Source organism: Trachurus trachurus (genome assembly GCF_905171665.1).
Source record: "Trachurus trachurus genome assembly, chromosome: 15".
Taxonomy (NCBI): Eukaryota; Metazoa; Chordata; class Actinopteri; order Carangiformes; family Carangidae; genus Trachurus; species Trachurus trachurus.
Window position 1 is genome coordinate 9,138,995 of NC_139906.1, and position 21,588 is coordinate 9,160,582.

Below are 21,588 nucleotides of genomic sequence, written 5' to 3' on the forward strand. Positions count from 1 at the left end.
CATTAATGTGAAGAGAAGAGGCAATGGATGGGAGACAGATTAAACAAGGCATGGAAGCATCTGGGAATAAACGGGGACAGGTTTAGAGTGGGGGTGGGCTCAAAAACTGTATGGTAATATTTCTTTTAACTCTACATGTTACTTAAATCCATTTTTCCCACGTGTATATTGTTGCTATGGACATGTTTTTGTTTTTTTTTATGACATAAGACGTTCAAAATGCTGAATGTTACTCAATCCATTGACTCATCAATCTCTCTCTGTACTTGCCAGAAAGTCTCCATTGAACAAAAGGCTCCTGCTCATCCTTTTAATAATCTGTTACAGGATTATTGTAGTAAGGTTCATTGATTTTAAAACGTACTATAATCTTGAGAAGACAGATCTTGAAAAGATAAAACAAAAACACCGTAGTCAGCAAGACTGAGAGAGACCCCATGTTATTAGATTACTTTTAAAGGAGAAGGGAGGAAATGAAGGGAAAAGGGGGACGAATGTCGCTGAATGTCATGAAGACCTGCACATATGGCTGTGTTCTTAAATAATAAATAGATGGAGTGACAGAGACGATGACTGGTTATAAAGATGGCCGACATGACAGTGCCCCAAAAGAGAAGCCAAAATATCTCAATTGCCCTGTGATGGCTTAAAGCTGTGTTAGTCTTGAATTCCTGTTCCCATTCAAACTAAAAAAAACAAAACAAACAGATGTTAAAGGGATAGTTCAACATTTTGGCAAATTGGCCCATTGCCATAATCCCTATAGCCATAGCAGTAGGTTCGTTACCTTTATTTGTCATTGTGCAGGTCACAACTTGTCCACGAGAGCGTTTTCGTTGTTGGACTGAACCTAGAAATCCCATTAGCCTCCGTAGCGTAGCTCTGAGCAGCTCGCGGCTCTGCTCCGCCGTTCTAAAAATAGCTTGCGCCGACAATTAAAGGCAATGAACCTACTGCTAAAACTATAGGGATTATGGCAATGGGCCAATTTGCCAAAATGTTGAACTATCCCTTTAACTCAATTTGTACAAACATGCTTTCTGTCATTTTAGGTTGTTCTTATCCCACTGATATGTGCTCAACACATCAGTTTAACATTGTTCTGGTGATTGACTGGATCTGGAAGACGCATTGAGTGGCTCCTAACGACATCACTGGCACAAGATGGCAGCTCTTGTATCCGGGATATTTTGGCTTCATTTTTGTCCACAGCATCATCCATCTTTATAAACAGTCACTAGACAGTGGTGAGGAGCAGACGAGGGCTCGACTTGATTTTAAAGATGGGTTTTCTCAGGGGACGAGTGATACAAGAGGGGGGGCGAGGTTTGTGGTTTGTGGAAAAAGTGCATGTGCAAAGAAAGGACAGAAAAAGTGGGAGACAGTGAGGGGGAGGGAGGACTGACATTGTGACTGTGCATGAACCCTGCACCATCCCATCTGTTCACACTATAAGCAACAACTTTTTTCACAAAGGGGGGAAAAATAAAAGTCTAACTATCTTCTGAGGACCCTAGTGAGAAATTCCTGTTAGTTACAGTACGTGTCCATCCAGGCCTGTAAGTAAGTAAGTAAGGAGACATTATGGCAAGAGAGTTGTTCACAGTTCACAGGCAAGGTGGGACATATCGTCCCTGTAGTAAACGTATTCTAGGTCTGCACCAGTGTCTCTGAGCTACAACACGGACTGGATTCCTCCTCAGGAAGGTAACCTTGATCAGATGCCTGCACATCCTTTCAGTGCAAAAGGGGCAGCAGCTCTACTCTGAGCTCCTCTTTTTATCTCCTGTCCCTGCACAGAAAGCTAATTTTGTCTGCTTGTATCCACGATATCAAGCTTCTGTGCAGCACACAGCAAATCAAATTACAGCGGTGGGAGAAAAAAAAAAAATTAGGGTTATAGTTGAAAACTCCAAGCAAACACATTAACATACACTGCTTTTAGAGTTCATTTTTACTGCACTGACTGGTCACAAATCTGATTTCTTCTCTACCCAGTAAAAAAAAATTGAACCATAGCTGACATTATCGGGATAAATCTGGACGTCCTCATTGAAAAAAAAACCCTTCAATTCAATGCTCTATCCTCCAGAGTGAACTTCGTAGATGGGCTTCATGTTCAGTTCACCACAGACTGACGACATTATGGGTTGGTCAGGGTGCTTCCCGTGATTAGGTGAGGATCAGCCATGCCGATAGTGGTGAAGTGACATTCACACAAACCATTCGGTATAATCTCATACACACAGACACACACATACACACATAGAAGAGACATAAACCACAGGTAGAAACTCACCGGTTCGTGATGGGGTTCTGTCTCTTTTCTCAATGGAGGATCAAACTTCACCTGACCAACTGAGAAAGTAAAGAATAAAGAGACAAACAGTGGTGATGAGATCGCAGATTCTGTGGGTTTTCTGACATGAAATTTAAAAAATCTAATTAAAGATGAGTTTGTTTGTTTGTGTTGATCTTGTGTACACACTCACAGTTTATCTCAGACAGTGTCTTTCCTTCCCTAGTGCTCCTGCTGGTGGATCGAATACGATGAGGAACAGAGACCGGAGACTGGCAGGAAAGAGACAGAGACACAAACACACAGTCAAGTAGCTGCTGTGCAAAGAATATACACAGTGTAGTAATTCACACCGCACTTGAGAAGATTACAATAGGCCAAAGAAAGAAACGAAAAAAACAAAACAAAACAAAAAAAACAAAAAACTGCTTAATCCCGGTGCTGTTTCCTGTGGGTGGGATTTGATGACACAGCAAAACAGCCAGCTGCACTCTGGTAGCAGACAGCCAAAACATAGCAACGCAGATGGGAAAACACAAACTTTGCAGGCAACAACATTAATGTTTCACTCCAGTGTTGTCATCTATACATTGTTTTACAATTTGAGTCCATATACTTTCAAAATAGAGGCCAATAGCTGTCAGTCTGTGTCAACATATTGTCCATTAAAAAAATACACTGGCTAGATAGATGGATGTCTTCAGTATAAAGATGTAGATTCAATACACAGCAACCTCAAACCATGCTGGTAAAGTGACCAGAGAAAGACAAACCAAGACTTTAATAGATCCATATAAGTGAGCCACATCTGTAGCACGGAGCAGCCAACAACAGGTTCGTCAGTTTAAAACCACCACTTATAGTTGTAATCAAGTCCATTCTCGTAACACACAAATCGTTGGTTAGTAGCTGTAAAGGCAAAAATGAAGATGGATTCCACAATCCCCAGTTTGTTCATAATGCATCCTGTATCCTGTGCTTCCAAACCACCAGATGGAGAGATAAAGCTTTGATCTTTTAACCAGAGCTGGGTTTAAAAAAAACAAACCGAAACTATTTTCAAACCCTTGGAAAAGAGACTCACTCACTGTATCATTGATTTCCGATATTTTCCTGAACCTCAAGATTATTAAAGCTGAGGCTTTGGTATCGTTTTAACCCCACTATTAAAGAAAACATACGAGAGATGACCACAATGTCAACACTATTAAAAAGTAAGAACAATGTGACCTCTTTGTGGTTTAGATGCATTGTTGTAAGTATGAGTATGATGCTGAGAGACTTTGGAAACCATCTTTATGAACCTTGACATTTCTGTATCGCCCAGCTGCTGCCACAGAACTCGAATGAACCGATGAGCCATAGTGATGTCACTTCCTGATCTGCTGTTATAGCAATATTATGGCTGCCAAAAAATCTAAATAATGTTGTCATGGAAATTAGCATAGTTTTTATATACATAGTGTAGCCCATGCATGACATTTATAAAGCTGTGGTATTGATTGTATTTCCTTATAGAATGCTTTATTGTCACTGGCATGTGAGGCTCAAACCCTAACAGTGAAACAACAAAATTACCCAAACCATAGTGCAACAATATGACAAAATATAAGACAATAAATATAAATATAAAAGTTGTAGCATGTAAAAGTAATATATACAATATACTAAAACTATAGCTATAAACTTAGACATTAAATATATACCTCTATATCAATAAAAAACACTTTGATAATCATAATTAAATCAAATGCAGTATTTTATTCGTAAAGTCTTAACCTCAACCATCTAGTTTAGTGTATGTAAATAATGGCCTCTATACTACAGTCATAATTACAGGGTTATGCAGACGTTTATATTTGTTTAGGAATAAAATATATGATGTAATTATATTCTGCACTCTGTGAAGTTCAACCTCATGACTTAACTTTAAGCAAATATTTGATATAATTGTTCTATTGCGGATTAATCAGTTATTGCTGGTGTATCTGACTACATTGCATGAATTAAAATTGTGACTGAAAAAACCACCACCACCAGCTGATGGATGCATGTCAACAGAAAGGCATGAACGTTTTTAATACAAGCGCTCACTGGTATGTTGAACTAATTACACAATCGCCATGGCAATCCATCAACGGTCTGAGCCTCACATGCCAATGTCAGTTTCCATGACAACACCAGTAGACACTCGGTTGAACGGAAAATCCACTTTCAGTTCATTCAGTCCTGTGGTCGTCCTCCTCCATGTGAAAACACAACTGACAGTCCAGTTAGAAATGAAGTCACTGCAGAGTCACACCGCAGCCAAACCCGGGTACCTTCCTACGGGCCGCAAAACGGGGTGCGCGTCGAGCACCGGGGCTTATGGGTAGGAAATGACCTCTGTACTTAAACTGAGGAGGAGGAGGAGGTCGAGGATGGGGAATGGAGACGAGAAGACAGGGGGAGGGGGGAAGAGAGGGAGGAAGAAGGAGAAGAGAAAAGTAAGGAGAAGGGAGAAGTGCTACAAGGAGGAAGAGGAAAGAGGAAGATGAGAAGTAGAAGTAAAGAGAAAATACAAAGAGTGAAATGAAAGACAAATAGGAAGATAGATGGACGAAGAAGCACAAATAGTAAAATAAGAAGAGGGAGAGGAAAGAAGGAGTAGGGGACAAAGAGCAGAAAGATGAGTCACATGTGCCAGAGAGAGGAGGGACTGCGGTTGAGGACAGTATGGATGAATGGCAGCGGATGGCGGAGGAATTTAATGAGAGAGGAACAAATGAGGAGACAGAAAGACACCATTTGAAGGGAAGGAAGAAGAAAATCAAGATCCAGCAAAACATAATCATTTCTCTGATGAGCTGCCTTGAAGAAAAAAAAAAAAAAAAAAAAGACAATAAAAGCAAAACCTCCAAAAAGAAGGTCAAAGGTTACCTCAGGTTCGGGGTCGTCATCGTCAAAGTCGTTGAAGGTGCTGTGGTCGGGGTTGTTGGCTTTGTCCAGCAGCTCGATTGCCAGCGTCCTGCTGAGGGGCTGCGACACGAAAGGGTGCTGGAAGAGCAACAGAGGAGGGAACCAGTCAGAATGTGTGTCTGTCAGCAATGACTCATACTTTAATAACTTTAAGCATTTAGGTGTGAGAAGCTGTGATGGATGTTTGATGCAGTCTTTTAAACAGTATATTTTTAGTACCAGAAGAATAAACCTGAAAATGTTGCATTTTTATGAGAAGTGGAAGAAAGAATGAGGTTCTCAGATGATATGAACAAGGAATTTATTTTATATCTAATGTGCTGTGCCACTGAGATGAGGATGGAGAGGGTAGAGTTCAGCTGGGATGGGGGAACTGGTCAGAGAAGGACCACTTGTGTTTTTGTAAATATGTTGTTGTGCTACTCACCTGCAGGAGTTTCTCAGCTGTGGGCCTCTTCTTTGGGTTCTTGGTCAGGGAGAGTTTGACGAAATGGTGGAAGTTATTTGTCCTGTTTGTTCCACAGAGAGAGGGGAGACAGAGAAGAAGAGAATAAGTGAAACACAGACTTGATAAAACTGTATGGTTTATACTACATTAAATGTGTCTGAATGGCTGTAAAAAAAAAAAAAAAAAGGAAATTAAGAAGAGCGTGTGACGGGGTCGGGATCTCACCATTTGACTTTATCTTTCAACTTAGGAGGCTGGAAATTACTCTTGGTCATTAAGAACAGAGCCCTGTGTGGAAAGAGGGAAAGACAAGGATTAATCCCAAAGGCTTAACAGTAACGTAATGTTAAACAGTGAGGAAAGTGCAGCTTGCACAGCATGCAATTATAAAGACTACACCCTACACAACATCTGCTGCAGGTTCTTAAGTTCACAGTTTCTCATCAATTTACGTATAAAAGGTCCCACTGCACAATTACACTGTTTTGGTTAAAGGGATAGTTCACCCTAGAATGATATTTCGCTCATTATCTACTCACCCTCATGTTGACTAAGGGCTGGAAGAATTATCAGAGTCCACCGTCCCTTCTCTGAGTTACAGGGGGTCTCGGCGTAGCAGTGAATTTCAATGCAACGGTTGCAAAGGGACACCGGAGCTCTTCGTAAAAAAACACACACAAAAAAACATCCAAATACCTCCATGATGCTCGTATGTAATGTCCGTCTTGTGCTGAAGCCCCAAATTGCGTAATTGTCCCGAAAAAAATTAAATAAGTCCATAGTTTAAGCTTGTTTGTAGCGGAAGCTTCTCGTCTTCTTCTTCTTCTCCTATTCCTGGTCCGTCCAAATATCGCGTGATTCGCAGTAACCGCAATGACGCCGGCGCAAATCACGCGATATTTGGACGGACCAGGAATAGGAGAAGAAGAAGAAGACGAGAAGCTTCCGCTACAAACAAGCTTAAACTATGGACTTATTTAATTTTTTTCGGGACAATTACGCAATTTGGGGCTTCAGCACAAGACGGACATTACATACGAGCATCATGGAGGTATTTGGATGTTTTTTTGTGTGTGTTTTTTTACGAAGAGCTCCGGTGTCCCTTTGCAACCGTTGCATTGAAATTCACTGCTACGCCGAGACCCCCTGTAACTAAGAGAAGGGACGGTGGACTCTGATAATTCTTCCAGCCCTTAGTCAACATGAGGGTGAGTAGATAATGAGCGAAATATCATTTTAGGGTGAACTATCCCTTTAAGATATCCTTAATTAGATATTGTATATTTGTTGTTTTAACAACATGGCTGAGAGTGGTGGCTGCTTTGTTGTGACATCACAAAGTTACAGAAGTCCTGGTGGCTCGTTTAAGGCTGAATTTGACTAAACTAATGTAAAATTGAGGGATCCCTCCCAGAGGTATCAGTACTCTAAACACAGATGTGGCTTTTCTGCTCCAGTTACAAAGTGAAGTAACAATTTAATTTTCCACATATCCATACCATATGTATTGTACACATAACACCTACACATAAAAACACACACACACGCATTTACACACTCCTCTACCTCATGGGGTGCAAATCAAACATTGGCGGTTGTAGTTCAGCCAGCTCTATTGCTGTGATTCCCACAGCCCAGATATCACACAGCTGGTTGTAACCTCCTTTCCTCTCCACTGCTGCTACTTCTGGAGCCATCCTACAGACGGAGACAGACACAGAAGGAGGGCAAGGAGAAAAAAAGGGAAAGAATTAGAGTCTTTTTTAACAAAAGCAGGTTAATTAAACAGCCAGACACAGGAAAAGATGTTGTTTTTTCACAGTATTTCCCTGCAGAAGCACAAAGGTTTCCCACTATGACTTTGATCTACAACTCTCCTGACTTCTCTATGAACCTCTGTCTGTCTGCGTCTCTCTGGACGTCAAAAATACTATTCATTCCTGGTTTGTTAAGGTTTTGTGAAGATGTGCATAATCTGGATTCACTACAGAAACCATCGGCGAATGTGATAAATGCATGAAACATGTCTGATGAGACACTGACGCTTAAGACAAATTCCTTCAGCCTGCCTGATGTCAGACCATTTATCAAATTCCCGCACTTTCCCCCAACTGATCGAATGCCTCTTGGGTGCAGTAGGAAGTTGGATTTTATACGTTGATGTGGCCCTTCATGCTTGTTCACATTCAGCTTTACAGGACGATGACAGAAAAACAAGCACAACTCACCAGTACGGAGTTCCAATGAATGACTTCCTCTTGGCTAGAGTTGCTGTGATCTGGGCCGATACACCAAAGTCAGCTGGGGAAGGAGAAAGGGGGGAAGGGAATAAGACAGAAGAATGAAATGGAGGATAATGGAAGGGAAGGAGTGAAAGAATGAAGAGGGAATTTGAGAGAGAAATAAATTTTAAAAGAGGTGAGAGTAGGAGTGGTAATGATTATACAAAGTGGGGGCACGAGAGAGAAAGGAAAACCAAGTCAGTGAATGAGGCCTTTAAGGCTCAACCTTTTGAAGCAGCAGAAGCAAACTGCGTGTTGCTCTTACCTAGTTTAACATAGCCGTTGTCTGTCAGGAGGATGTTGGCTCCCTGTCAGAGACAAACACGCCATGTGTCAAGATGCAACGAGACAAATCACACAACAGGTCAATTTAAGTGAAGGTTTATTGTCGCCTGCAGCTATGAATCAGTAATCTTACGTGATATTTAAATGAGCAATGACATACAGGTGACAGAAGATGATTCTCTCCAAACTCACCTTAATGTCTCTGTGCATTTTGCCTTTATTGTGAAGATAATATAAACCCTGGAAACAGAATCACAGTTTTAAAACGCACGCATGGAAAACAGTTTGATCTTCTAACCATAAAACATCACATAACTCAGATAAGAGGGAATATATGCTTTTGGGTGTGTGAATATTTCTGAAGATGAATGGTTGCATATTTGGAGAACACATCACAACAGTCAACTACATCATCACGTGAACTTAATTAGATTCTTTGTCACACCCAAAAGCCATGTTGGAGAAAATGTGGAGATATAAATGTAGACCATTCTCATGTTTTTTTTGGCTTTGTCCTTGAATCATACAATTTTGGGAAGATGTTCACCTAGTTATTGTCATAATTCTGAGCTATGCTGTATCTAAGTCATGTATATTACTGTGTTTTTGGCGACATGACAGGGAATGTTGTGTATAAAAGAGGCCAGTTATTTGCTGAAAATCTTGTTAGCAGCTTGTAAAAAAAAAAAAGCAATCACGAGAAAGTGGTATAAGCCAGATCAACCGACAAGATGACTGGCTGAAGATTGTGGATGAAATATACGTTACGGAACAGTTGACTCATATGAAATGACTCAAGAAGAGCAATGTTGCGAAAAGTGTGAGAAATGGACTGATAAGCAAGGAACCAACTATAGAGACATGGCAATCCAGCATGTTCCCTTTCTGAAGTTTGTTTTTATTTTATTTGTATATGATTTTCTTTTTTTCCAATGGATGAAAAAAAGCAATAAAAAGAAAGTATCAAAAAAAAAAAACATCACATAATGCAGGTACAGTATGTCTGTGCAGGACTGTAAAGATTACGCAGAAAAGCCTCTGAACAGGTGTCAAAGCTCCTTTAGAGAGAAATGAAGCAGTTCCAAATAAAAAGAGGACCTCCCTCCTATAATAAACCTCCCTGTTCATTCCCTCTCTATTAAAAAAACACACGTACGCCGATATGACAAACACACTGGATACTCTACCTGCAGGGTCTCCCGCGACATGTAGGCTATCTGTGACTCTGATAAGGGCCCAGTTACTGGAGGAGTGAAAGAAGGGATATTAGAGACTGAGAATAAGATAAAGCTAAATAAAAAAAAGACAAGAGAAACAACACAGTTAATATCAGAATGTGTGTGTGTGTGTGTTTGAGTGCATGTTGTTACCGTGATAGATGTCCTGCAGAGAGCCTCCTCCACAGTACTCCATACTGATCCATAACTTATCTCTCCTGCACACACACACATGCAACACTTTGTCAGTATACTTTACACAAACACACACAGTGTCTTATACAAACTAATTCCCCCTCGCACACATACACACACACCAGCTCATACTTCTGTGACAAAACACACACATGCATGCAAACCAGAGTAACACCCCATTTTGATGACGACCATAGCTAAATTGTAGATGTGACACACATACAGGCGCAGACACCACACGCACACTAACTAACTTACCGGAGATAACTGCCGAAATAGGCAACGATGTTGGAGTGTTTACAGTCTTTCATCATTATAATTTCCTGCTGGACGACAGCAAAGTCCTCACCTGGAGAGAAAACACAAGTGTAGATGTTATTACGATGATTATCTGGTATCTTAAGGCTTGATATGGTTATCATTATTATTTACAAAGCAATAGTAACAGAGCAGAGAAGTTGATTTATCATGGATTTGTGTCAGTAGTATGTGTGCGTGTGTGGCTAAATGCTGCAGGGCTAACTCATGGAAGTCAGTGTAAATGGATGCAGAGGAGGCTTCTACATATATTCTTTATTTAAATTCAACCTTGAGGTCCTTCATTATTCAGCAGCAGTGTACAACAACACTTCCTGTGACTATGGAGGTTTCTTTTTTCCTTTCTTTAGTGGAGGTGGAGGACAACATGATAATGCACGGAAAAAGTGTAGGGCAAGAAAGGGAGTTAACAGGGGGTGTGGAAAAAAAGTCTGATGAAGAAGGAAGGTTACAGAAAAAAAAGAAAGAGTGAAAAAGAGAAGAGCACAAGCTGCCAAAGTCATTTAGAGGGAGGTATAGCGAAAAAATTGGGACATAAAGGAATAGAGAGAGAGAGAGAGAGAGAGAGAGAGAGAGAGAGAGAGAGATGAGATGAGATAACTCACCCGGTTCAAGTTTGATGACTTTGATAGCAGCCAACTCTCCTGTGTTTACATTACGAGCCTGAAAGAAAGAGAGAGAGAGGAGAGAAAATGGGTTAGAGGAGCCTCAAAAACATGCATGTTCATGCAATTTTGTGGTGAAGCAGGTCTGGGCTGCGACCGACGCCATGTGTGCAAGAAAACAACATTGCACTGGCACAGTGAAGGGGGGCTCCAAAGAACGAGGGCCTAGCGTGGTATTTCTGCCACATAACAACAGGATGTAATCCAGCAATCCACTGAATTAGTCGTGAGTGACATGCAAGCGCACAGATGTTCTGTTGAACTGGTAATTATGATAAAAATCAGTCTACTGGTGTTTAATGAACCTTCAGAATCATTCATCTATTACACAAACCAGCATTAAAGTTCAGCTTTGAGACAAGTGCATGGATGAAACTGCAGGTATGATGGGAAATCCTAAAGACAGTTCAGAGTGGTTGGATCCCACTTGAAACTGTGAAACCAACTTAAATCGAGCTGTTAAACAATAATGCCTCTTATCAACTAAAGCTGCTGCTACTAAATGCAGAGACTCAGTATCAGAAAACTACTTATTATTTAACTATCAAACTGCTTGAACAAGTTAGGATAATTTACACTACTGATATAACATCAAGGTTCAAGTTCAGACTGATGCAAAATAACCTGATTAACAAAATGATGTCATGATGCCTCATCCGTCATGTGTGAGATGCAGCCAAGGAGGTAAAAACAACAACAAACGATGTAGGTGATAAGGCACGGGCAGGGTGGTGGTGGCACAGACCTCGACAGTGATCTTACTGTATTCCTGAAAAGCTGTCTTCTTTATATCGAAAAGTATTTTCTTGTGCCGAATACAGAGACTGATTTTCTATAAATAGCCGACTGTGTGTTTACATTTTAGCGGCAGCGCTGGATGGGGAGAGGAATTCTATATGAAGTATGCATGAATAAAAGATGGTTTTTCAGAGGAGGCAATGAATTGCTCACTTCTCCCCGGCCAAGAATGTGCAAGTGTGACCGTGTGTGACATTGCATACGCATGTGTGAGAATAAGACAGAGAGAGTGAGAGAGACGGAGCGTGTAAGGAAAATAAGCAGAAGGAAGCGGGTATCTTCGGGTAACTGATAAGAATTTCGACGTTGAAGACAAAACAAGCGCTTCAATACCTTTTAACGGCTTGAGGCTAATGTGTCAAGTCTCTGGCACAACGGCTCTAATTTCTTCTCCTTATGGACTTGGAGGAAGCAGCTGACAGAAACACCCACATCTACCCTGATCCTGGCTGCAGCCGCGCCGGCATATTTACCCAACATTAGTGAGGAAAACCATGACACTTTACATTCTGCTCCGCTCACTTTACTGGAAAAGTTGTTAAATACCAGAGCGGTCTATATAAGGATCCAAGCGGATAATTTCCATTTTGATATATTCACATCAGGACAGGGGAATGTGTATATTTTAAATCAGAGATATAAATATAAAAGATGTTTCATTACTTATCAGATTTGTACAGCCTTTTAACTAATTATACCATACAAATAATGAAAATGTGTCATATTAATGTGAAGAGTTTCCATTCTCTCAGTTTACTGAATTGTATAATTACAAGGCTAAGCTACTTATATTAATTGCAAGTCTAAAAGTGTTTCAACCATATCTGACGAGGCAAAAGTAATTTAATAAAACATCAAAATGAGACGTACATTAAATGCCATCTAAGTTTTCTGATGCAGTGATGCAGTTATAATGTGCCAAGTGAGCTGCCTTGTCAGCATGAGCAGTGATCGCCCTAACAGCTGAGGGGTGGAAGAAGAAGAAGAAGAAAAAAAGAAAAAGTAGCACAAAACAGAATCTGAACTTCAAAAAACAAGACACGAGAGTACAGCGCACACAAGTACACTGCAGAAACAGAGCAGCGAGAAGTACAACAACAGGAGAGAGGAGACAAAATAAAGCAAAGAAGTCAAGGGCAAGCACGGGGGGAAACAACTGCACTATCAAATATTAATCAGTTACATTACACACACACACACAATCAAAACCGATTTTTAGTTTTGAGGAACAGAAGAAGGACGAGAACTGTTTCCTCCCCGGTTCAAGGGGGAAAATCAAGTGGAGAAGAACAGATGCAGAGGAGAAGGAGAAGGACAGAGGCGAGCACACTCCAAAACAAAGCTGTGGTGGTGGTGGTGGTGGTGGGGCAGGGTGGAGTGGGGTGGGGGGCACTGACAAAGAGATGCAAAGAGAAAAGACGAAGAGAGAGGAGCAGAGTGGAGAGCACAGACAGTGTGTCTTCAGTCAGAGATGACTCATAGAGCCCAGTGCCACTGTCAGTGGCAACAACACACACACGGCCTGACTGGACTCGACTTGACTGACTGGTTGTTGTGACTGGCTGACTGACTGAAGCAAGCTGCTTGGTGTGACCACACGCGCACACGGGCGCAAGTTTGACCATCAGTCACACAACATTCCTACTGTGCTGAAGCGGCCTTGAGCAACAGGGCCGAGGAAAACCAGCGCCTGAGCTGATTAATGTTTTTCAAGAGCAAATAAAAATCATAGTTAAAGAGGAACTATGCTAGTCTGGTCACTTTTCCTGTTGTGTTGCTAACCCTCCTCTCGGCCATGTGCATTTGTTTACAACGAAACCGGTGAGAAAGCAATCGATAGAGTGGTAGATAATGTTATATATCATATAAAATGTAATGACAAACAAGAGATTACGGGTTACGGGGTGCGTTTGTGTCGCGTCGGCAGAGACAAGAGCTGGGACACCAGTTGTTTTTTAGCAAAGAGATGCAATAAGTGACAGGAGCGTGAAAGGCAGAGAGCCTCCATTCTCCCTCGTAACAAGTTAAGCCATTTATTAAACCATCACAATTACTCCAAAGCTGTTTAATTAAGGTAAAAATGTAGCATAGTTAAGCTATAAATCCTGCATAGTTTCTCTTTAAAGAAGGTTTCAAAGGCCTGAACCTTCAAACCATCAAAAGACACAGATGGTGCTGATGCTGTGCGATGCTCATCTGGTCTCAGAGTACATCAGAGACATTTTCACCGGCTTTTCACGCTCGGTCAAACTTTTTGTGTCAACCAGCGTGATTCAGAAAACGCTCCAGTCCATCACCTCCAGTCGGTTCTCTTGTGTGATTTGTGAACAAAAATGAATGAATGACAGGCTGAGAACAATACAGAAAATGCCACAGCAAAGCAGTGCAATCCATCATTCCCTGACATTTCAGGGAAAAAAAAGAAGTCCATTCAGTGACAAACTGAACAAATAATGGTCAAACACAGAAACCCCTTCACAGAAAGGTGGTTTTATTAGCTAGACTTAATGGATGGGAAGAAAAAGCTCAAGTTTATCACTCTCAGTCTGATTTATGATGGGTGGTGACAACTGCAAACCTGACAGCTAAGATGTTACAACATTAATTAATAACTAAGGTCATCACCTTTGCATGAGCATAGCCTCGGTCTCTGACTGCTGCATGTTGGGACTAAAAATGGCCTCAGAGTGCTTGGTGACAGCGACACAGAGGAAAAGTGATAAAAGGGAAACTATGCAAGTCCGGTCGCTTTTCCTCTGTTTTGATAACCCTCCTCCCGTCTCGGCCATGTGCATTTGTTTACAATGAAGCTTGCGAGAAATCAATCAATAGAGTGGTACATAACGTTATACATGATATACGATGTTATGACGTGTATATTTGTGTAGTCTTATCTGTTATAAACAAGAGATTACAGGTTACCGGGCGCTTGGTGGAAGGCAGAGAGCCTCCATTCTCCCTCGTAAAAAGTTACATGTCATTAATTAAACCATCACAATTACTCCAAAGCAGTTTAATTAAGGTAAAAATGTAATATAGTTAAGCTAAAAAGCCTGCATAGTTCATCTTTAAGGTGAGAAAGCTGATGATGCAGATGCACTGAGGATGCTGTATAACTGATTTCATGTCATACAGCTACTGGGTTATGGTATTGGAAAGCAATGTTTTTCAATATCATACTGTAAGCGGAGGAAATTCTCAAATATTCAACATGAACAATTGAACAGGAATGATTAAAGTCAGGAAGTGTCTCATTAAAGAAGACATATAATAAGAGAAAGGCCGCATGAGAGCAAACAATTAATTCTGGTGGTGAATGGATGAACTATCAATGAACTGGTCTTGAGGACACAGGACCCGGGGCCCACTGGGTCAAAGGCTCCTGGTCCAGATCCTCCCTTTGAAGTTAATGTAAACAATTTTTGTTGGGGTGTCAATCAAGGGACTACAAAGCAGAAGCCAAACAACCACAAAGAGACACATGGTGACTACAAAGAGAGACGCAGACTGTTTGTAGTTGAAAGAGGCAAAAAAAAAAAAAAATGACAAGAAGATATAAACTCAACTGAGGAGATGCATTGTTTGTCTCTCTCAGTCTGTGGGCAGCGTTCATGTCGTCTCATAATCCACTCATGCTTAACAGTATTTGATAAGCTGTGTTAGGGACACATTTTGTTCAGTACCAGGTGCGCTGAGCTCTAGTTATTAAATTAAATTATTACATAATGAGAATTGACTTAAAAAAAAGGAGCAAATGAAACAATAAGCAACATTTTGGACGTATAGAGGAGATGTTTCCATGTGCTGTATCGGCCCGGTCTGCACAGGCTTAATGTGAGCCTGCCTGGACAGTAATGGAGAAACTTAGCTCATATCCATCATTAGCACCGTGTGCGTGTGTGTGTGTGTGTGTGTGTGTCCTTGTCTGTGTGTGATATACAGCATATGGCCAGCACAGTGGAGGATCAATGTGGCATTTCACTCTCTCCTCCTCTCTGGCCATGAAAAACAAACACGACCAACCTCAGCAGTAGCGGCTCACCATGCTAATCATCCCACTCAGCTTGAGCTTGAATCCTGCAACTTTAACTGTCAAAACAACAATAAAGGTGAAAACAGTGTGATTTCACTCTGAGGTGGTTTGATTACAGTGTTTTTTTTTTTTTTACATTTCGTCTAAACTCAACTAATATTCCCTCAGCTCTGACAGACGAGGCTTGTTGTGGTATTTATCGTTAATCTGGTGTGACAGTTTTGTTAAGCTTAACTTGTGTCAGACCTCTTATCAGACAGACTGTCTTACATAAGGTCAGAGGTCATGCCGGTGTAGTGGTACTCTATTCGCAGATCTGAGTCACCTCCGGTCACAGGTTCATGTCCGAGGATTCACCCACTGATACTATCAACAAAGATCCAATATCAACCTTCATGCAGCTTTTCAGAAATCCATACACTCCGCGGTGTATTACAGATTTATAACACAAGCGAGCCTGCAAGTAATATAGAAGAAATATAAACGCTCGGTAGTGTAACTGATCCTAGTCACCTCCTCTCATGGTATCAGATAACCTGGAAAACTCGCCTGCTGAACTTTCTGTCGTAATTACGATCTCAGGCTCTCTTATCATCTCAGCAGCAGCAGCAGCAGCAGCAGCAGCAGCAGCAGCAGCAGCAGCAGCACCTTCTGCTAAAGCCCAGTGAGCAGCTCCAACAAGTCTTAAGAGTTACGGCTCGGCCCGGGGGGGCCATCACTGCAACAGTGGCCGGCCGGGCATTCGCTTCCCTTGATGAGATTTTTCCGAGAGATTTGAGGTTTCAAACTGACGATCATCCAATCACCAGCAAAGCCTCTCTGACCTTCGAGATAACCGATGCGTTTAGCCGTGACAAACTCCTCGCCTCGTTCTTGACATGCATTTCACGATTATCATATTGACTACCGCCATGTGACGACCTTTTTTCCACTGCAGATGAAAGATCATCTCCTCCTCTGGTGGTTTAACTAACTAACTAACTATTAACTAATCTTCTTGTGATCACCTTCAAAATGCATTGAAAAAATATAAAAACAAATCGACACCACACACGCTTTTTAACAGTTTCTGCCCAGTCTGAAACTCTTTAAGCAACCTGTACAGTCAAGAAAGAAAGCAAATGTCTCTCCTTTCTTAAAAAACACTCTCAACACATCAAAACAGCCGTTAATTGTTAAGAGAATTGGGTTTTAAAAAAAAGAGCATGATTCAATAGTATTACTATTTTCCGTCAAAATAATGAATTCACAACTTTGCCACCTGTTTCCTCAGAGATCTCGGTGGTAACAGCTCCACAGCTCAGTCACTACAAGCTCATTGCAGCGGGAGCCAAATAGATGACGCCGACTACTTCTAAAATATCCACCAGCCAGGTATGTGGCAACATCCTGCTTTATCTTTCCTTTTGTTTGCCGGCGTAATACCAAAGAATTTGGAAAGATTCACATGATCTGGTGGTGACTATTAGGCTAGTTGTTGTCACAGAGGGTTGTCATGAGTGTGTGTGTTAAGATTTCATGAGTGACAGTAGCAGCTCCTGTACTTTACATTAGTTAAAGCTGCCGAGTGGAGGTTTTCCAGGTCAGAAGCAGCAGCGCAGTGCTGTAAAAAAAAAAAAAAAGTGCATCTGTGCCAGGAAAGCCCACAGACGCCTTCACCTGTCACACCATTATTTCTTCTTGTGTGTGTGTGTGTTTTGGCCCACCCTGCAGAGAGGCGTCACTCCTTTCGCTGTCTGCAGGGCAGTTTCCAAAGCAACATCCATACCCTCTCTAGTCATTTTGTTAATCATTAAGTAGTTAATTAAAGGCGCACATACAAGCTACAGGACCTCACATTTTGACTTCAATAACATGGCTCATCAAAGAGCTGCTAACGCCCTGCCTTAAGATGATGTGGACAACAATTGCCAAGTCATTTGTTTACATAGTTAAAATACATCAAGAGCTTTAAGCAGGGGGTAGACATATCAGGTCTGACAGGTTACTCAGTGGAAGGATTATAAAATATTTATCTTGATATATATTAGAGTGCAACACACACAGTTGTGCACGCTCTAAGAAGGAAAGCATTCCTTTGTAACATCGACACACAAGGTAAGCTTAATAGCCTGAATGCACCGTGACTGTGCATAAAATGACTTCACAATCACAGTGCTACTTTTTTACTGGTACATCTGGTTTTGTCCCATACCACCACACTGTGTTAACAACCAGTGTGCAACAGCAGCTATGCAAGTTATCAATGTGTCACTGCACCAGTGGCACAGAGACAAATCCCTGCACAGTACATTAACTGTACTTGGCCAACAGAAACCCGAGAGCCGGGGCTGACGGGGGGACTAAATTTCCGATCTTGATCTTGAACCTCGCTTTGCCTCGGAGCTTTTGTGAATGCCGAGGTTTGAGGTCTGTGTGTGTATGTGTGTGTGTGTGTGTGTGTGTGTGTGTGTGTGTGTGTCTCTACCTCAGAGAGAAAACAACTGGAGGAACAGTGACAAAAACAGGATGGTTCTGGCCCAGCAGCTTTTGGTGTGACTCCATAGCCATCTGTGTGTGTGTGTGCACGTGTGTGTGTGTGCGTGTGTGTGTGTGTGTCCATGCATGTGACGATACAATCATCTGTGCATGTGTGTGTGTGTGTTATGCCGCAGTTCTTTGCTCTGCTGTCTTCCTCTGCTGAAGCAGTGGGAAACAATAGGACATGGACACGCACACACTCATAAGGAGGAAGTAAAGATTCCTGCATTCCTGGACCATGGCTGCCCAGCTGTGCCACACACACACACACACACACACACACACACACACACACACACACACACACACACACAAACACCGAGGCCTGTTCAGAGGAAATAGTTACCATCACCACATTTATTACTGTTAAGTACATCATACATTAAGAGTGAACACATAAACACAGGCCACTTAATAGGGCTTCCTTCAATCGTCTAAGTAACATATTCATCCTTAGTTTAATGAAGGGAAGGGGGACGGTTTTGTCACACCCTGGCAAATCAGTTTACCGTCTTCTTGAAATTGGTGACAGCTCATTTTTAATGCAGTTTAAGGGGATTCACGTTGGAAATTCTTCCCACAAGCGCAGCTCATTTTGACTCATGTCGATTACATGCTACAATGCTATTTGCCAAAGGGGGAGACAGGTAGCGTTGCTTGTTGTCTCTTACGTTAAGTCCAAAAATACCCAGATTCCTGGCATGTTTCAGGAGAACACGCTGCCTCGCCACTGAAATTGATTTGTCATTAACTGATCCCTGCCCCAGCGAAGGCCGCCGCCACCGTCCTCCTCCTCCTCCTCCTCCTCCACTTCCCCAATCCGCAGCCACAGGTACTGTCACCTTGGCAGAAAAAACCCAACCAGTCATCCTATTTAAACAACCTCAGTTACATCAGATCCTGTGTGCTGTTGCTGAATACTTGGCCTGTGTCGTGTTTTCTGAAGCGCAGAGACAGCTAGTGCACTTTCCTCTGTTCGCCTGCAGCAGGTTTTCATGGCTATAGAGCGACAAATTAAGCCGATACTTGTGTTTATTGGAGCTCTTTTTGAAGCTGCCTCGGTGACAAAGTGAGACTGCGAAAGAGAGGAGTGTTGCTGCTCCCCTGCTCCGCCCACCTAAAAGTGACAAATCGATCCAAATCGTATCTTTACCATCGGCGAGCACTCACTCATTTCGACAGAATGAAAACAGGCCTCCTGAGCGTCTGGTATTCCTCCTCCTCGCTGGTTTGTTTGGTTTTATTTGGTTTGAAGCGTCACACACCAAAGTCTGATGGGTAAACACAAGCATGCTGTGTGCAGTCGACTGTCATGTTACTGGAATTTCTTAGTGCACGTTTAAATTGAATCAAACTCCTGCTTTCCTCTGGGAAAGGACAGAAGCAGATTTAGAAATTGGAAATCACTCGGTGCTGTCACGTCCGGTAAATGGCAAGTAGAGAGGCTTTCCTCCAGTATTGACACACACACACACACACCTAATGATTTGTGTTTAGGAAGAGTAAACCACATGTGAACATGTGTAGTTTGCATTATTTGTATCAGACTGTGCTCTAACGTCTCAGCTGGTTTGGGACTGTGAGAGCTGCAATTGTGAGATTTTTAAAATCACATTATGTTATTATAATGATAACTGGTACAGTGTGAAACATTATGTAAAGCCATGAATGCTCTTTTGTCCTTTTTCTTTACCACATCGCCCGTGGGGTGTCTGTACAATTTCACCCTGCCTCACCCTGCCTTAAGGAGCAGCTGGAGATTTTCATTAGAGTCTGAATGGGGAGTTTTGGTGCTACTGAATGACCTAAATGCGGTTAAAGTATTTTACTCCCTGCTAAGGACACATTCCTGAGGGAAATTACTAAGTCTATCACCTAAAAATGATCATCATTGCATCATTTTATGGGCACCATCAGCACACAGTATTGGCAGGATGAAGCAAATATTGCTACCTCCCTCACAAAAAGAAAAAAAATCTAATGTTCGGCACCACAAGCACCCTCTCTGGAGGATCAAACCTGTGATCTCGTGGTCAGTGGGCCTGTCACACCATGAGCCACCGACCCTCCTACTGCTGCAGATCCTCCTAACTCATAACAGACAGAGGGAGAAGAGGCAGGGCCACAAACAGAGGAGAAAACAAGCTAGCTAGAGTTCACACTTTGTTTCCTGCTCAAACATTCCTGTCCGAGCCACAGATTTTCACACAGCGGTAGAACCAAATATAGGCATCACTGTGAGGTTTAACCAAGAGCCCCGCTGCTTGGAAGCACAACCTTTAATCCAGAGGTTTCAGGTTTGAGCACCCCCCCACCCACCCCCAAGTGTCCTTCAGCAAAACTTCTGTTGTTCCCATGACGCAGAGCATCAGTTACATAATAAAGCAACAAGCGAGAAATGAAAACTCTTTCTGTTATGTTTATGTTGCATGATCGCAGCGTGGTTTCCAGCCTTGATAATTGTTTATAGGAGTGGACATTAATCAGCTGCCCGTTTGTGACACATCAAGCAGACGAGTTCGCTCTGAGCTGCCAGCCTGGTGGAGAGATTATGTCAGACCTATCTGCCTGCAACTAGGCAAAGATACTGGACTTAAATTTAGAAACAAACAAGATTAGACACAGCATGGAGGGGTGCAATATGGAAAAAAAAACACACAATAATGGAATGAAATGATGACAGAGAGCAAGGTGTTTAGAAAGTACAGGTGTGTAATAGAAGCTGTGAGTTCATAAGGACCTGAAATCTGTCACATCTCTGGCCTTTTGGATACTTTATGTTCCTGTAATTACCACAAAGACTCTGGAGGTTAACCAAACATCATCTAGTCCTATTAAAGCATTTAATGAATCTCCTCTCTGCCAAAAGCTCTCTCTCCGTCTCTCTCTCTCCCACTCTCTCTCACATAACAGTGAAATCAAATTCCACAACAAAGCGACTGCAACACAAACAACTACAGAGCTGAGAGTGGCTATACTAATCAACTTGCATAACCTGACTGATAAACAGTATAGACTATAGAGCAGCTTCGAAAAAAAATCACTTTAATATTTCAATCAATACCTCTTTTTCATACCAGCACTGCATGCTTTCCCTGGGGGTTATCAGACATTAGGCATGTCCTATATGTTGTAGTGTTATTATAGAATCATAGACTGACTCTACTTATGTCTGAAGCACTCAGCCGAGGATTTATAGCAATCTAATCCTGCAGGATGGCATTTGTTTTGTACTGCAGCTTTACTTCACAGCTCCCTGGGATGGTATCATAAATTTTACATGAAACAACCTTAGAGCATTCACACAATGTTTTCTCAACTGTGCAACTTTAGAAATATGACTTGCAATTGCTAATAGGTGATACCAATCCATCTGACTGCGATGGAGCTGGGTTGGTAATTCAGGAACTGGCTTCCCGTTTGGATCATCCAAACACAGGGCCCGGGCCGAGGAGAAAGTGTGGGACCAAAAGAAAACAGCTACAAGGCCACGCAGAAAAAAACACCTCAGTTCCTTAATAAGAAAAAGTGTGACTAATCCTTACTTATGTCGAAATGTGATTATGAACA

The 21,588-nt window shown here is 41.9% G+C and overlaps 1 protein-coding gene across 4 annotated transcripts in view; it reads right to left on the reverse strand.

The window, feature by feature from the left end:
* LOC310998232 (mitogen-activated protein kinase kinase kinase kinase 3-like) overlaps positions 1–21,588 on the reverse strand; it is a 38,438-nt gene that overhangs the window by 15,617 nt on the left and 1,233 nt on the right. For 3 of the 4 annotated variants that reach the window (XM_083988180.1, XM_083988179.1, XM_083988178.1), the window contains exons 2-14: positions 10,608–10,665; positions 9,943–10,033; positions 9,643–9,707; positions 9,460–9,515; positions 8,465–8,512; positions 8,253–8,295; positions 7,934–8,006; positions 7,272–7,403; positions 5,931–5,993; positions 5,685–5,766; positions 5,219–5,335; positions 2,493–2,571; positions 2,300–2,358 (exon numbers count right to left, since the gene is read on the reverse strand). In XM_083988180.1, the coding sequence (XP_083844306.1) occupies positions 2,300–2,358; positions 2,493–2,571; positions 5,219–5,335; positions 5,685–5,766; positions 5,931–5,993; positions 7,272–7,403; positions 7,934–8,006; positions 8,253–8,295; positions 8,465–8,512; positions 9,460–9,515; positions 9,643–9,707; positions 9,943–10,033; positions 10,608–10,665 (966 nt within the window). Of the gene's footprint in view, positions 1–2,299; positions 2,359–2,492; positions 2,572–4,620; positions 4,696–5,218; positions 5,336–5,684; positions 5,767–5,930; positions 5,994–7,271; positions 7,404–7,933; positions 8,007–8,252; positions 8,296–8,464; positions 8,513–9,459; positions 9,516–9,642; positions 9,708–9,942; positions 10,034–10,607; positions 10,666–21,588 lie in introns of all 4 variants that reach the window. The other variant, XM_083988177.1, reaches the window with a different exon arrangement.